This window comes from Trachinotus anak, unplaced genomic scaffold (assembly GCF_046630095.1).
Source record: "Trachinotus anak isolate AG129_WGS33_773 ecotype Australia unplaced genomic scaffold, CSIRO_AGI_Tana_v1 ptg000013l, whole genome shotgun sequence".
Taxonomy (NCBI): Eukaryota; Metazoa; Chordata; class Actinopteri; order Carangiformes; family Carangidae; genus Trachinotus; species Trachinotus anak.
Window position 1 is genome coordinate 8,074,744 of NW_027273864.1, and position 17,871 is coordinate 8,092,614.

General features: G+C 42.4%; 2 protein-coding genes across 5 annotated transcripts; one reads left to right on the forward strand and one right to left on the reverse strand.

The window, feature by feature from the left end:
* Positions 1–208: 208 nt before the first annotated feature.
* On the forward strand, positions 209–2,868 carry arpc4l (actin related protein 2/3 complex, subunit 4, like). Its single transcript, XM_071493353.1, has 6 exons — positions 209–349; positions 981–1,099; positions 1,518–1,629; positions 1,744–1,839; positions 2,040–2,210; positions 2,328–2,868. Exons 1-6 carry the CDS (start codon positions 347–349, stop codon positions 2,331–2,333), a joined length of 507 nt encoding a protein of 168 aa, XP_071349454.1. The 5' UTR covers positions 209–346; the 3' UTR covers positions 2,334–2,868.
* A 1,165-nt stretch (positions 2,869–4,033) lies between these two features.
* Positions 4,034–17,445, reverse strand: pfkfb4a (6-phosphofructo-2-kinase/fructose-2,6-biphosphatase 4a). Of its 4 annotated transcripts, none has more exons than XM_071493347.1 (14): positions 17,243–17,422; positions 11,741–11,857; positions 11,464–11,560; positions 11,301–11,367; positions 11,118–11,192; positions 10,969–11,025; positions 10,760–10,881; positions 10,306–10,513; positions 10,015–10,161; positions 9,828–9,932; positions 8,772–8,901; positions 7,609–7,671; positions 7,426–7,490; positions 4,034–5,048 (listed from the first exon to the last, which is right to left on the reverse strand). In XM_071493347.1, exons 1-14 carry the CDS (start codon positions 17,295–17,297, stop codon positions 4,989–4,991), a joined length of 1,368 nt encoding a protein of 455 aa, XP_071349448.1. In that variant the 5' UTR covers positions 17,298–17,422; the 3' UTR covers positions 4,034–4,988. The 4 variants fall into 4 exon arrangements, with proteins under 4 accessions (XP_071349448.1, XP_071349450.1, XP_071349447.1 ...); XM_071493349.1 differs by lacking the exon at positions 17,243–17,422 and adding an exon at positions 13,094–13,378; XM_071493346.1 differs by lacking the exon at positions 4,034–5,048 and adding an exon at positions 6,070–6,888 and having other exon boundaries at positions 17,243–17,445.
* Between the last annotated feature and the right edge of the window lie 426 nt (positions 17,446–17,871).

Below are 17,871 nucleotides of genomic sequence, written 5' to 3' on the forward strand. Positions count from 1 at the left end.
CTGTCGTGTATATATTTATTACAATGCTGGTGTATTTTTTTCCATCACAGGTGACAAGAAGGTGAAAATCCCTCACGAAACAACGCTCAATGAGCGGCGCGCCTCCCGTTCACCGGAAACAATGGACGCGTCGTTGGGGGTTTGCTCGTTTTGTAGTGAAACATTATCCACCCGGGCGGAGCACTGTCGGCAGAGAGCAGTACTGACGGTGCATGTAGGCACCCGCTTCCTCAAATGAACACTTAACTACAAAACGAGCGCACCCTATCTTTTCTCGACGATGTAGGATTCACGGAAGAGGAGTCCCAGGCGTGGCTGAGGAACTTCCGTCTTTTACAGCACAAAAATGGTAAGTCTCCTGCTCCAAATCTGTCTTATATTTCATTATTCAGCCGTGTTCCTGTGCAGACTATGGTTACGTTCAAGGCGAGGACAGCTAGCTAGCTCCGTGTTTGTCACAGACGGGGGTTCTGGTCGGCTGCGGTAAAGGGGCATCCCCGGCAGGGTCTGCAGAAACTGAAGTGACTGAGCCGAGCTGTCTCTTCCTCACGGCCCCGCTTCCCTCTCACTGAGACTGGCAGCTGTCCTCTGTCGTTAGCCGACGGGAAAGCTGCGTTATACCTTTGACTTAGTCAGCGTTGTAACACAGCCAGACGTAAGAATGAGATGCTGTCTCTGTCAGCTGGAGGCATCCGTCCACCACCGTTAATGCAATAATGTCTGTATGTATCTTACATTTGTTTAATACATGTTTGTGGCTGTGGAAAATAAATAAAATAATAACAAAGGCATCTGAGTGCGAGGGTGTCATAAGTGAGTTGTAGCCACTGCATCCCTGCACACAGCTCACCCTGGCTCCTGCTCACCCCTGACCTAACAGGCATGTTGGGCCAGAATGGGAGGGTTACTTTGCATGTACCCTGATCTAAATAACAAATAACACCGCACTCGGACATTGATGTTGTTGAACTTCTCCTCAGACAGCGACTCTGCGCCCCTACCTAAACGCTGTGAGGGCCACCCTGCAGGCGGCCCTCTGCCTGGAGAACTTCTCCTCTCAGGTGGTGGAGCGTCACAACAAGCCGGAGGTGGAGGTCAGGTATGTTAACTCGCATGTGGTCGGAGAATTAGCAGCCTCCCTGGCTGTCCCCCTCCTCTTGCTCTGCTTCATCCTGTTTCCCGTGCCCCGAAGCTGTTTGTAGATCATCAGCTGCTGTCACACAAGCTTAGACTTGTGCAAACTTGCATAAGAAAATCTAGGAGGGTAAAAATGACACAAGCTTGGGCAAGGCTGCAAAACGAGCCGGAGGGACTTGCTGCGGCCTGTTTGCTGGTATGTTTCCAATACAATGAGAAGATTAGGAGTTTTTCAGTAAATGACCACAACATCTAAGGTTCTGCGTAGAACCATGAAGGGTCTTAAGCACAACGAAGATTTTTAGTATCTGGTAAATGCAATAGTTTAAAACTGAGCAGGTCTTGTTTAGTTTATTGTGTGTATTTTGCTGTGGTTACAGGAGCAGTAAGGAGCTGTTGCTGCAGCCTGTGGTGATCAGCCGTAACGACAAGGAGAAGGTTCTCATTGAGGGATCCATCAACTCCGTCAGAGTCAGCATCGCTGTCAAACAGGTGATGAAAACCAGCAGGATTCTGGTTGTTTATTTGTTATGACCTATTCACATTTCTGAAGTTTCTCTCGCTGTCTTATATGCATTATAAACCACTTCTGTAATCTGACTGTAGGCGGATGAGATTGAGAAGATCCTTTGCCACAAGTTCATGCGCTTCATGATGATGAGAGCTGAGAACTTCTTCATTCTGAGGAGGAAACCGGTGGAGGTAAGAGACGGAGGGGGGGAGGGGTAATCTGGGTCGTATACATAAAAGTGAATGACATGAGAGGAATCAATATACGGTAAACGGGAAGAATAAAAATAAAATGAGGAAGTGTGTGAACTTTTGAAATGTTTGTCAAATTTCTAAGATGTTGACCCGCCTCACTAATTGACTTCCTTTTCCTTTCCTCTCTGTGATATCAGGGATATGATATTAGCTTCTTGATTACCAACTTCCACACGGAGCAGATGTACAAACACAAGCTGGTGGACTTTGTCATCCATTTCATGGAGGAGATAGACAAGGAGATCAGCGAGATGAAACTGTCCGTTAATGCCAGGGCCCGTATCGTTGCTGAGGAATTCCTCAAGAACGTAAGAAAGTTGTTCCCTGTTCTGACGGCTTTTATTTATTTATTCACAAATATTCTTTATCATAAAAAACATGTTGACATGTTAACAGAAAAATATTTCATTCCGTCGTCTCCACAGTTCTGATGTCAGTGTTTGTCCGTGGTCCCACACAAACGGGGAACGCTGCAAGGGCCAATCAGCACAAGAGTGGAGAACTGACGGAGTGAACAGCCAATCAGCGAGGAGATGAGAGGACCAATCTGGCAGTGACACCCGTTGCACCCGTCTCGAGTATTTCCCTGTACTCATGAATATCAATGACTGTATATAATGAAATATTTACCAGTTTCATTTTCAGCCACTTAGAACAAATCCCCAAACAAAGGCGGGTCCTTGAAGTATTAATCAAGTTGATAGCCATGAGTACAGGGGTGTGGAGGACGTGCTGTTGCAAATCAAATGGCCAGGTTTTTGTATTTTGTGTATGTGAGTCTGTATGTTCTGTCACTGTTGTTTCAAATTAAATCTCTTAAATCAAAATTTCTCTATTCAGGAAACCCATGTTTGAGGAAAGTAGTCTGTGTGGTGTTTAATCACACGGAAGAAGAGCTGTCTGTAAAGAAGCCACCAAAACCCATGTATGAAAAAACTCAAAGATAATAAAACTCAGTTGTTTATACCTTTGTTGTACTTCAGTCAGTCTTTGTCAGTCATGGTGAGCGAGTGTGCTGTGGCCATACCTATAAATGGATTTGTTCTGCCTCTGAGGAACTCGTCAGCACTTTGGCCACATCTTTTTCACAGTTTCGCTGTTATTTCAGCTGTGAGGAAGGGGAAGTAATACCTTCAAGCTGCAGACAACGTGTGAAGTATATTTGTTGCATTTGGTCCGATTTACAATTTATAATCTAACTGTAAATCATAGTTTCAGAGAATATAGTTTCATTTTTCAAAATAAGATGCAATTATTTTAAGATTAATGCATTTAAAATTTTCCATGAAATGCTTCTCTGTAGTTAGATAAAAACCTGCTACTCAGGGCCTGCAGTCCCAGAGACAAACTGTCTTGCATAACTGCACTGAAGTAACACTGGTTGAATAACTATTTTTATTTAACTCAACTACTCCCTCTTATCAGCCACTTTGGGAATTCAAGGGAGGAACTTCCTGACCTAACTCAAAATTTCAAGATAGACTGATAATAGAAAACGTAATCTCCTGGACACTCCCTGCTTGTGATCATCTTCCTCGTGCCATCACAGTTCACCTGTTTGATCCTTATCATGAAGCCTTCACCTTCTCATCCTCCACCAGTCTCACGTTGGGAAACAGTCGCTCCTCCGATCCAGTGGTCTTCATCCATTCACCCTCAGCTGGCACCTTCTGATTTGAACATCCATCTGACAGTATTATGCCAGTTCATCTCACCAGCATCCTGCACACAGTTTACCAGTCACAATTTTGATATGGGATTGGATTTTCTTTTGTCATTTTTCAGCAAAAAAAAAAAAAAAAAAAAAGCCACAACTTTAGCAGTTGTAGACTCTCAAATGTGAATATTTTCAGTTTTTGTGTCTTCATTGATAAACAGCATGCCTTTGAACAAAACAAGATGCTCGTATGTCAACTTGGGCTCTGAAAAAAAAGGGGATGGCCACTTTTCACTATTTTCTTATAGTTTATAGACCAAACTATTAATGAAATTATCAAGAAAATAATCAGCAGATTGATACTGCAAACAACTGTTAGTTGAAACCCTAATAATTAAATCCATCATGCAAGGTAATATCTTTAAATAGCTATCACATCATCTAAAGTAAAGTTCAGACAGAAACAGTGACAGGTTGGTTTATAAAAATAACATCTTTATTACTGTGGAGTTGGGATGTTCATTTTATAATCATGACCCACATCAACATCAACAGCTTTGAGCTAATGTTGCATTTTTGCATCTCCAAGACCTTATGTGCTCAGGTGTGTTCTTCACAAAAAGTATTAAAATGCATGTTTTAATGTCATTGGAGGTCTGTGTGTAGAATCATCATTTACATAACACATCTGTTTCAGCTGAAATCATATTTGTCTGAGAACCACACACTTAAAGATAAACGATTTTTTACATTACCAATCCATATAAAATTTGAAATTGAAGTGACTGTTTTCACCATAGAAAACCTATTAATAATGATCCTTTCCATTCATTCATTCATTCATTAAATCACCACATGGTCAAAAAGTAATAGTTCATAGTCTTGTTATCTGAGTAGGTTCAAATTGCACATAATCACCATAGACACCTTCACGTGAAAAAATGATTGCACGAAACAGTAACACTTCAAACATGTAGCAGAAAGTCACATGATCATTTGATGAAATCACATGATTAATACTTAAAAATATGTTGCAGTAGCCTTCAGTGATAATGCTACTGCTGCACAACATATCAAAACACTGAGACCATACTGAATATAGTAACAAATAGACAGGAAACTGCAGTGACACAAGTGTTTAAATCCCCCTCTGTGCACAGTAACTGTTTCACACCATGTGGCTTTCAAATATATGAACACTGAAACCCAAGCGCTCATCTCACGTTCAGGTTCCTTCAAATCATAAAAAAGACAAGCGTAAGAGTTTCAGAGAGAGGTGTATGTGTGTGAAGGAGGAGGAGGAGGCACATCACCCAGACAGTCACCACTGTGAGCAGGTTGTGCAGATTGGAAAGGTGAAAAAACAAGAGTCTGTCACATGGGAGAGAGAGGTCCAACTTCATCCTCAGTGGACTCCAGCAGCAGCGTATCAGAGGTGAGCAGGGACGGTCTGTAGGGCGTCTTTAGTCGTACGATGGATGTTCACATTCTGAAAAGAGGAAGGCAGCAGTGTCAGATCCCTCTTGTCTATGTACGTGTAGGTAAAACAAATACAGGCAGACGACAAAACAAGTCTTTGCAATTGTGATTTAGTTGCTACAGTTCAAACACTTGCAGAAAGGTGTGAGGTTGCATGTTAGATTTGTTAACCTCCCCGTACATTGTACACGTTGTTTATAGCCCTATTGTTTCTGCACTCGAGATCATTGCCCGTTTGTCACGTGTTTAGGTTTTCAGGAGTTTTCTGACTGGTGCACGTACAGTGTGGCCACAGGTGACTTGTCCTGTGGTGTAACCCTGGTTGTGTCATGTTGCTTTGAAAAAAAAGTCAATCAAAGCAAAGATCATCAGACGTCTTGATATTTGCTGACACATGCTGCCAACATATGATCCACCTCTGTAGCAGTATATGTCATTCATTCAAAATGTTCATAATAATTCAAGCATTCTTTTTAACTTTTTTATTTTGCTTATACAGAGGGTCCATGTAATTTTTTTTTTTTATGTTGCCAATATGATCTTTATGTCTAAAGAACTGATTTATGCTTTTTTAACAATGTGCCAGTATTATAACAAGAGTACATTTTGTAATCACGCTTACTCGAGGCAGAAAGAAATCTGTGTTCGACACAGTGAGCGTTTTGTTCAGGCTGATGAATGGCAGCACTTTCTTATGCACCCCAGTGGAGTCTTTGCATATGAATGAATGGGGAAATCTCTGAAGACTTCAGTTTGCACAGCAAAGTAAAGAGCAGGAAGGGCACTGCCCAGCACATCTCCTCTGCAGATCATAAAGACAGGAAGGAAATGAGAAGCCTCGTTTGATCTCCAAGTAGCATGAGTAAGAAATATCCAGCTCAGCAGTCTAGACACATTTTAATGTTATGATTTAACTTCAAGGTAATGCAAACCAACCGAAGATCCTAACTTTCACATTTTAAAGAGGAGAACAGCTTTCATGTGAAGCTTTCTAAAATGAAGCACAAGAAGAGTGTGGGAGGGATACATCAACTGGTTAAAGGGAGTTTATTTGGAAACAGTAAACAGAAATAGCTTCCTCTTAGTTCTCATCAGAGATATGAATTTACTGTGACAACCTTCACATTGTTGAACAAAAAACAATAAAACATAGTATTTCTGTACTTCCAGACTTCATTAGACAGAGTGTGACATCCTAAACTAGGGATGAAACTAAACAGAGGTGATTTTTATGTGCAAAATGTAAAAAAAAAAAAAAAAATCACAACTTTTTTTTCGTGCCGTGCGAGTCTATAAGGCTACAATTAGAGCTTTCTGACTCCTACCAACAGAAATATAGTGATAAGACACTGGTAAAAATTAACATTATTAATCAGTTCAACAGACAAAAACAATGTCAAACAAACTACATGTAGTCAATGCTTTAAGAGAAGGTGCTGGAGTTTCACTGCTTCACAGTTGGGATTTACAGCGTCCGTTCAAAAAAACAACCTTCGTCTGCTTTTCATTCATTCTCCAAAAATAGGAGAACGTGCAAGACACAAGAAGCGTGTCATAGGATTCATAATCTAAAATTAGAAACTGGATTCCAGTCGATTACCAACATCATCACATCTTAAAATTAAAGTGGAGGAAAGACAGAAGACGAGCGTGGACAGAAATTCAATCAAGAGAAGGTGCAGAACAGAGATTTCTGAGTTTGGCAGGTATATTGTGCGTCAGAATGGTACAGTGTGCGTAATGAAGGGTAAAGTGGGGAGGGATTGGGGAAGGGGTGAGGGGGCAGTGCCTCATTGGTGAGCTGGCACTGTTAGCAAAGCCTCCTCTGACATCCGAGACACGTCTACGTTCTGTTTGTAAAAAACACAAACAAAGAGGAGGAAGGGATCAAAACACACAGGAGACATGAAATCCACCACACAAACCAAGCGCAACACGTATTAAGTTCACCTTTTCACATGGTTGAGATTTTTATCTGTCTCTGACAGAGTTGTGTTAGAAGTGCCAGTCAAAGAGGAATTAAACAACTGCGTAATGCAGATGGTGCTTCAGCTGCAAAACAAAAAAAATTATCTTATATTTCTCTAAGAACTATCATCAGCTGTCAAACTACGTGCGGCTACTTTTATCAGTGCTGTTCAGTATCCCTGTAAGAATCTGTTCACATTTTCCACTCGGAAATGTGGAACGTTAGAAGCATTAGTCATTGATTCTCTTCTGTTCTGACAACCTATAATACTCAGATAATCCAGCACAAAAATCTGCTCTGAGCTCATTATTATTCCACACAACCATCTGAGCACCAACGGCACCTGCTTGTGAACCTTACCTCACAAAAAGTTGGTCAGTTGTAATGTGTGTGTGACTGTGTGTGTTGTTATACCCACCTCGGGTTTTTCTCTGTGTGTGTTGACTGCCTCCACATTTAAGCTGATGGACTCCACTTTACAGCCTGAGCCCGCATAGAGGTGAGATTATTAGTTCAGGAAACAGAAGATGTATTGCACACTGGTATTGAACAGAAAACAGTTTCAGTGGGTGTAATATTCACTGTTAGAGACCAGTCTTACCGTAGGCCACCGGCGTTAGCTTCAGCACAGTGTGCAGCGGGCATTTCAGATACGGCAGTTCCTCTGTGTCAAGACAAATGCACAGACCAAACGTTCATGAAATTCCCAGAATAAACACAGAAGTAAAATTTTTGTCCATTATTACAACATTCATTTGTAATATATCATTTTTATTTCAAGCATATCTTTTTTTCTAACATAGACAAAAGCACACTGCACTCAGTAACCCGACGTGAAGCTCTGTCTTGTGTTATACTGTTTACTGTTATATTTTGAAAACACAAAAAAGGAAACAAAGAAAAAGAAACATGACACTTTTTAATTTGACATTTTTACAACAGTGCTCTGGTCTACAACATGGAAATCAGGTCAGTCAGCCACTGGTGAAATACATTTCTCTATATGAGCACTATGAAAGTATGTCACAGCAAGTGTTAACTGTGCAGAGCATTGTCTACCCATCTTATTCTGAATAGGGTTTAAACACATTAAATATATTACAGTGAACATTTAACTGCAGTGTTTCCCATACATTCATGTATTTGTGGCAGCCCGCCATAATATCAACATTGACCATCACATACTGATTTCAATTTTAGTTTTTATTATTTCAAATGGGTAAAATCTTATTTCATTGTAGAGCTGTGTGCAGTGCATTGATTCACTCAGCCTCCTCTTGCCCTGCTATCTGCTCTCAACATGCTGCTGTGCAAGAACTAGCGAGGGCAGAAGCAAACACGGAGATAAAGCTATATACAGTATATTGTTCATTTGTCAGAAAGTACTTGGAAATTAAAATATTTGCAGTGCAGCACCTTATATTATTTATTTATTTATTTATTTATTTATTTAACAGCCCCCAGTTACAACCACAGATAGAATCTGATTCTGGGAAACACTCAACTGTGTGCAGAAATTCTGTGATTGTCACTGAACTGTTATTTTGTGAAGTATTAAACCTTGCATTTTAGTGAGTCCACATTTTGCTCTACTCAGCACATTTCATGACTTCGTTCATTTCCCACAATGCTGTTCAACAATTTCCAAAGAAGTCTAAACAGAAGATTCCAAACAGAATCTGTGCTTATTTGTGTATTTGCCTGTGAGTGTCTGAAAGTAGCCTAATTAAAGCGCCGTGCCTGAGGTTCAGTAAAAGGACTAACCTGCAGTCTTGTCCAGGAAATAGGCCAATAAGCAGCGCATGACAGCCTGGTGGCAGATGACCAACACATTCTCCTGCCTCTCCAGCTCCATGATGACCGGCTCCAACCGCTGCACCAGGTCCTCATAGGACTGAGTGAGACAAGACATGGTTTAAAAAAAAAAAAAAAAAGAATATATGATAGATGGAAAGCAGAAGACTATACTACTAGCAACAGATTTCATTGCAAGATGATTTAATCTGAATGAAAACCAGCATACATCAGAGCCAGCTTTATCCTTATTTTTTTGTAGTGAGGATATTTTGAGATCATCAGACTCACATTTACATCTGTAGTTGAAAAAAAACCATCAGAAAAAGAGCTTTTATATCTGCAAGAAAACTTCCAGTCAGCCTCTTTTCTTCACACATACAACTGAATTTTTAATTACAAGTAAACAGATTTAGCAAGTGGAAAAATTCATATAGTTTGTCAAACTAACTTTGGCTGTAACAAGATTCCCTGAAGCACCACATCAGTGCTGCCTGTCTGGGCAGCCAACTAATGCCCGCATCCATCTTCCCGTGTGAGATTAATGGAGAGGTAATGGGATGGACTAAAGGTGAGAACAGACCAGCGGGCATTCAGGCCCACAATAAAAACCCTGACCCCACATTTTTGGCACACACACACACACACACTAATGTGATGTCTTTGTTTACTGTGATCTGGTGATTAGCCAAATCTGTCAGAGAGGCTGCTCATCCAAGCTGAGGCTCATTAGTAAGTCTATGTGGCTGGTAGCCATCTGGATACTGTTTAATAGTCTGTGGTCTGTGTGTGTGTGTGTGTGTGTGTGTGTGTGTGTGTGTGTATATGAGAGAGAGGGTGAGTGTGTGTGTCGTTATGTTCAAAGGATTGGCTGACTGCATTTCAAAATTCCAAAATTCAAACAGAGACACACTGTCTATAAGCATGCTACCTCAATATCAACACACAAAAACACAACACACTATAACAGTTACACAACCATATCACATCTTTAGACAAACATAACATGAAATGCTTGCCGCTGACCTCTCCTTTCGGGTACCGATAGCGGTATTTGTCCTGGTCCCTCAGGGCAAACTCCAGAGGATAGTTCCCCTGGATCTCCTCATACATCATCTCCTCACACACACCCTGAAATGACATCACACACAGATTAAACTCCATTAGCACCACACTGATACCTGCGCTTAGCAGTCAAGAGCGTCGTACTTACGGCATCAATCTCGTTCAGGACCTTCCACTGTTCATAGGGCACACTGAGAGCCTCAGCTGTCTGGATGGTTCTCTTCATCTGACTGGTCCACACCTTCAAGTCGCTGATTCCCTGTGCCTGGATGAACTGGCTCAGCTTCTTAGCAAACTGCATGGAGGAGAAAAAAAAAACAATACTTATAATTATTGTACGTATTTTAATAATTATACAATACTTTGTTATACTTAACAAACTCATCCACCTGAGGGAAAATGAAGAAGAAATATCTTCTGTTGAAAAAGTTTGACATACCTCCTTGCCTCTAGGAGTGAGGCCTGAGTCTCCTCCAATGCGTCCCTTGACATTGAGCTCGCTCTCGCCGTGGCGGCACAGGTAGATGGAGCGTGGCGTGATGTGGATGTTCATGAGGTAGTAGACAATCCGGCTCTGGATGTGGTCTAATACCCGATTCACCAGATAGCGCTGACCCACATCCATGATTTTAATGTAGGAGAGATCCCTGAAAGAAGACCACAGGTTCACTGTGTGATGTGACCGAGCCAAAACCAATGGCTTTGACAGCCCCCCCCTCCTCTGTGTCAGTAGCCAGAGCCTCACTGACAACATGATTAATGTCACAACAACCTGAAGAAATGTTTAGTACTGAAAAATGCCAAAATGCTAAGCCAGTATATTAGATGTCCCAAACGTTTGCACACTTGGGACATCATTGCTGACACACTCTGTGCTCCGGCCTCCATCTCACCTGTCCAAAACTTCATCCAGTGTCTCGTAGGAGTTTTCATAGCACTTGATCCTCTTCATGAAATCTTCCACTGCTTCCTCTGTGTTACAGTTGGTGTAGTCGGGGCTACCCAGCTTCACTTGCTGAGCAGAGAAAAAGCAAAGGAATAAGTACAGAACAGGCAGAAGTTCATTTTCTCCTGAGATAAAATAAGCAAGACAAGCACTCACCACTATGTTCTCTTGTATGACATCTGGGTCTTCACACACAGACTCCACAAAGAACACCTGAGACAAAAGGGGAAGGAGAAGGAGTCAGGATTAGTATGAATGTCAACTCATGTAGCATCGAATGTCAGAACAGTGATCCAACAAGTCACCTTAAAGCCATTCTGCTCAGCAAACTGGATGATGGTTTCTCTTCTTTCTCTGGTGGTGTTTGTTGCATCGAAAACCTGTTGAACAGGTCACTATCTAAGTTAGTACAACAGCAAACCATTTAACATTGTACACAAATCCAACCAGCACCAAACATCTGATACAACAATGAATATTTGACTTACTGCAACTTGGCCTCCTTCTTCTGTGAGGTATTGTCGCACATCGTTCAACGCTGCTGAGGCACATTGTCTGTAGAGATTAAAGATAATGTTGGCACATAAATATCACATGGTTGGTGGTTGAATAAATTTGGATACGCAGTCTAAAGCCAAAAGCCACTCTTACCGCCTTATCTTTAACCCCTCCTCATTGTCCGGACGGAAGAACTCAAAGGACTTGTAGATCTTCACACATTCTCTCCTGTACTGGCCAACGTTGAACTCTGCAAGAAAGACAGACAGAAGGACAGTTGAAATAACCTTTCTCTCAGGCTTGAAATTTGAAATGCACAAACCTAAAACTAAATAAAATCCATTCATCCTCTAAAACATATTTTTTCCACAATGCCTTGTTTTGGTAAAGTTTATCAGACTCTGGAGCTGATGATCCTGTCAAGTCCTACCTCTGGTGGGCACGCCGATCCAGTTGAGATAGCGGGTCAGCTTCTTGGAGATATAGGTCTTCCCCCTAGCAGGAAGGCCCACTGTCACAATCAGGGTGGGACAGTTGGTCATACATACTGGAATGAGAGAGGGAGAAAAAAGCTCAAGTCATGGGCACATGACACATGACACGCAAATTATGCAGCATACGTAACGCCTCAGTACAAGCATATCAGTTTGTTTCAAGGTTTTGTTCAGCAATTGTTTTTATAGCTGCAAATAAGCCGTCATCACTTTCAAAATACGCCCTTATACTATCTTTTATATTACAAAATGTATAATGATTCAACATTAACACTAGATTGTCCTTATCAGTGTAAGCCAACATTATCTGTGTCGGAGACAAAGTCACACCACCAGAAGCACCACCAGTGTGGAGCAGAGGTCACAGTGGAACCAGGTCATGTCCAAGCAATTGTGAAACACTGCACTTTAACTGCTCAAGACATCTGGACAGAGCTACCAGCTAGTTTCCACACTCGGCCGCTGTGTGTGTGTGCACAGATGACTGGGTCAGGGAGCACGGTAGTTTTTAAATGGGTGCAGTTTCACCTTTGTAATTTCTTGTAAAATGATGCCCATCTGTGGAAGCAGACAAAAAAGACTGGAACAGAGCACAACAGTCTGTCCCAACAGTTTATGGGATACTGAGCATCAGAGCACCTTTAACCACCATCCTCCATCTTCTGTTTTGTTATGTTTGCCAGCGGGTCTGTCAAAACCTCTTCTTGTTTACTCACAATTTGGAGAAACGCTCCATCATCACAAACATTTCTACGGTACTTTTAAAGTCTGTTGATTCAGAAATCCCTCCTCAGTCCGGCCACAGTGAGCAGACAGCGGCCGTGCAGAGAAGTGACCACCGTGGGCGCAAATACACAGCAGCGGTACCTCCACGGGGGACACCACTCACATGACCGCGGGGATACAATCCCTGTTTACCCACACCTGGTGCTTGACTTGGCACAGAGAAACAATGAGACACACATCCCCAGTACCAGTCCTTTCTCCTCTGTGCTAGCAGCCTTCACCTGCACTGAACATCATGTGAATCCTTACATAGCTGTGAGAGCCGGATGGCTGCAGCAGCCACACACCTGAGCCCTGATAACCGCGGGGAGGTTAGCTAGCTCCGCGGGACGCACCGGTACTGATGCGGGGCGCGGTTAGCGCTCACTGTTCAAGTCTCCACGGCGGGTTAACGCGACAACACCAAACCTCAACCAGTATAACAGGGAATATCTGCCGATATTCATTAAACCCGGGGGGTAACAGCTGTCACAAAGACCGCGTCGCCACGTCGTCGTACGCACCCTTCCTCTGAGAAATGTGTTTTTCTGGAAGGCCATTTTTATACGGCATCCAGATCTTCTTCAGGGGGTTCTGGGTGAGTTCCCGCGGGTTTGACGGTGTTTTGTCCTCCATTCCGTCTCTCGGTGAGTCGGAGGCGGCCGCGGCGGGAACACGGGGCCTTTTCCCGTGATGCTGCTCCGGAGGTGACCGGTGTTTCATCCGCGCTGCTCCGCGGGGATGGAGACGGCGCCGCCGCTCGGTGCCTCGCTCTCCGCGCTCTGACGTCACAGGCTCGGTGTGACACTAACGGTCGGCCGCAATGATCGCAGCACGAGCGCAACACCGATGCTGCTCTACCGTAAGTGACGGAAAGTGCGCTCACCCACAAAACACAAGATACACGCGTCAGGGCTTTTACAGAGAAAAACAAGAGAGGCGTGGCATTATAAGACAATATATACAGTTTTTATTTGTAGGTATGGTATGGGAGCATTCCTGGTTCTACTGAAACTGGGCTAGATGCTGAAGGAGGTAAAGGACTCTTCACAATAGACATGTTGACATGTTACTGCAGGAAAGACAATGGTGTAACTATTAACACCATTAAAAACATCTACATGCCAAGAGACTCGTGCAACTGTCACATATTCACACATTCAAAGCAGTATTGAGGTTTTTTCTGCATCAGGAGGATGCAGGACAACCTAAACACAACATTAACACATTAGTGTTTGTTCATATTTATCTTAGGCAATTATATTTATTCTAATTTATTTTGTACTGTTGTATTTTATGCCTTGTACTTGCATTTTATCTTTTGCTGTGTGTTGTAAGGTGTCCTTGAGTGCCTTGAAAGTCGCCTACTGTTTGCCTGCCTGTTTCTTGATCTGAAGTTGCCAAGCCAGTCACTAACTTTATTTGGTGCACGGAAAGTAGCGTGCAGTTGGTTTTTAGAGCCTTTAACTGAAAACAGCTGTGTGCTGAGAGCAGTGAGGGTGGACCGAAGCAGGTTGTTGCAGGTCACAAAACCAGAACAGAGATGCAGAGCTGAGAGGAACTACAACTGAGAGGTTATTCTGTGGATTTTTCAATTCATGAGCAACCCCTCTCACATTACACATGATCATTTCAGTCACTGTGTATGTAAAAGCTTTGACAGTGGAAAAAGCTGTTTTACATTTGTTTATTTGCCAATTATAGGCCCATTTGCACCTGGAGTAGTCTCAATAGCCTATACCCATAATGCAAGCAACAAAGTCCAGGACAGAGTTCATCAAACACTTTCTGTGCTTTCTTTGATTTGCAGGCTCCAAAACATATCAAACCATGATGTTTTGGTTCTTACAAGTGCACACAGCAGAACAAGACTGCTTAGAAGTAAAGCTTAGAATACCTTGAGGTAATATCTACTTACTATCTACAGGGTCAAGGAGGTCAAAATGCTGAGTTGGCCTTTAAGCATTAGAGGATTAACATTACCATTCTTTACAGTATTAAGCAAATTCTTAAACAGCAACAAAGAAAACCTGCTAAAGACACTTGCAGTGTTAAAATCCACATCTTACTTGTTCTTTCTGATGCACTGAATTTAGGGACCTCACATAATTTCCATCCAACACTTAACAACAGAGGTCTAATCAGCAAGAACAACTCAAAATGCCTGTGTGGGTGTGCAGGGCCATTATGAAACCACTTTTACCACATTTCCGTTATTGCTGCATTATGTTTGACTTTAGCACATTGGTTTTCTTTAATAGTTGTTTAATACTTGAACCTGGGCTAAGTTTGCCTGTTTCACTGGACTGCACTTGCAAAACACACCAGTGAAATCAGAGGTAACCAGTCAGTGTTATTTTCAGTTGAAGGTGTCAGTCAAGCAAGGCAGCATTGTTGGGTTCAAATCATTAGTATGGGAGTTGGTGCATAAAAGAAAAGGCTCTTGTTGTCCCACAGAAATTTAAAGTGTTCTGTAGGTCTGAGGTCCTTGAGCAAAACTTATAGAAACAACACATTAAATAATCTTAATCATGCAGCTGTGGTCTACACAGTATGATGCCTGAGCTGTTTTACAATATGTTCAGTGGTTTTGAGTCATTTCTGCTACTAAGAAACAACTCAGTCACCTTGTTTTGGAAAATGAAGACATGGATCTGCACAGGACAACTTGCTGCGTGTAGTGTGGGTATAGACTACAAACATAACCGGTTCATTGAGTCCATTCTGAGGTAGGCTGGTCCTTTTCAGCATTTCTACCTGTAATAGGCCTTTGTCACAAAGGGCACTCTGACATGTCACAACAGGAAAAACACAGGTATATATAATAAAATGAATAGTGACTGAATTCTATTCAGCTACTCCAGTTTCAGGGGTGTGGTACTGTGCGTGTCATGGCTTACTGGGACACTTAAATCAAAACTTACAGGTCCTTTCCTTCCACATCGAGTCGAAATATCTTCTGTGACAAAAGGCCTATTATGAAAATGATACTTTCTACACTTTCTCTTGGCACTGCATGTTTTCACAGATAAAATCATTAATCTCTAAATAACATTTAAAATAAATGTCTTAATCCCTAAACCTACATTAAAGGTTTTGCATGACATTTCTTTAGGTATCTTCATACAAATCAACTGTTTAAGTCGACTGTTAACTTATTTAGAGGCTTACGCTGTAACTGCTGACAATATCCATCAGATGGCAGCATTAATCTCTCTCTCTCTCTCTCTGTGTGCCAACACAGGCTTGTGAACAACCAGCATATGAAACACCTGTAATTCAATCCAGCTCTGCAACAAATCATTTGTTTCCTCTTGTTGTACTGCTTGTAATGTTTAGCAACACAGAATAAATCCACACTGCAATAACAAAGTGTCAACAATAAACCGAACATTAAAACCTTTACAAAGACAGAACTTTTTGCACAGGGGTAATAAAGTGGTATGTCACTGTACACTTTCAGGAGAGTAGGCCTATTTGCTCATCTGTTTAAGTGTTGCTTTTGGACCATCTCACACACTCAATATATTAAGCTTTAGAGTCAGTCTTGGTGGTGGAGCAACAGGGCCTGTGACCTAAATATGGTGAGAAGGAGGTTTTCTAATTAAATAGCTCATACACTCTCTCAAATTCCCTGACTGCTAGTAGACTATAATATATGTCAGGTTCATCAGGTCCACAAATAAATGGCACACTAAATAACTAAAGCATATATTTTTAGCCTTTTCAGCAAGGTAAAATAAACATGCCGCAGTGTAGAGTTTTGATAGCCCCATACAAACTGTGGCAATGTGTGTTATTTGGTGTCCTTTTATTATCTTATCTGCATAAAGCTTTGGTAACCTTTGAGGAAACAGCAGCAGGTAGCCATTCACATGTGCAGTGCATTCAATGAAACATGCCAGATAGTTTTCAGTGGGGGTAAGTGATTTATCTTGCATGCTGTTCACTGAGAAATGAACAGGAAACAGATCTGAGCTCCTCCTCCTCTCACTCTCAGGAGCAGCCAGGCTCTGATTGCAGCCTGTACTGTGCAGGACAAGCCATCACCCAGTATAGTTGGCTATGTTAACATTACACCCGGCAGTACAGCAGTGTTCACCCTGCAGAGAGACGTCTCTAGCTCATGAACCAGCAGTCAGTGTTAAGACATGCTGTGATGCAGCCCAGAGGGGGCTGAGCAATCACAACAACCACAAACACAACAAACGGCCAGCAAACGCAAAGCACCGACCTCTGCAACAGCATCCCTATCATCATCATCATCATCATCATCATCAGTGCATGCAAAATGAAAGTTGTATCATAATAACCGGGAAAGAGCAGCTTCGGTCTACACGAAGCAATAGGTTTGTTTTTATACATATCGCCAGCAGTAGTAAAAAAACAAACAACAAAAAACCACCCGCCTGGCTCCTCTCTCTGTGTTACAGCTGCTCCTGTTGAATATGCGGCTGATTTCTGTTTAAGGAAACACAAAACGCAAAGAGTGTCGCCCGTTGTCGTTATGTAGGGTAAAGGTGACAGCTCCAGCACACACAACACATCGACTCTTGTTTACGTCTTGGTCCTGCCCCTCTCTGTTCGACTCTCTCTGTCATCCGCTTAAAGATGCACAATTCAACCAGCGGAGCGCACACATCTATCACAGCCCGCAAAGCGGCGCGTCTCACCCGCTCCGTCCCGCTGCTGTGAGCGCTTGGCTCGGCTGGAGCAGCCTCTCATCATGGGCGTCCGTCCGATGGGGCGCAGTGCCTGGCGGTGAGTACGTGCGTCCAACAGGAGCCTGCCGAGCGCTGCTCTGATGCTCACTGTGCACACACCCACTGGGTATGTATGTGTGTGAGACCTCAGGCCGGAAGGAAAGCCTTCTCCAAAACTGGATGTAATGAGACAGCAGCCTACCTGCCCCCCCTGCGCCCTTCCTAGACCCCACCCACTCTTTGACAGCTGGGAAATGTCCCCAGCTGTAGTTAGAAGGACTGGACTTGACATTGATGGTTAAATTTAGGGTACTACGTATATTGAAGGAAACGCTACAGCACACAGTTATTCAGCTAAACACACAGGTCTATCAGAGGCAGTGGTGCAGGTCTACTATAATATAGATACTCACATATTCAACATTAAAATCTCAGACCATAAGACTCACAGTAACAAGACTATACCTTGCATGATACTCCTTAAATGACACAGTGATAAAGACACATATTCACAGTTGAATGTTGCTGTTTGTGAATATTGCAGGAAGAGTTCAGTGTTCCAGGAACAGATCAACCTGCAAAACTTGTTTTACTGCAGT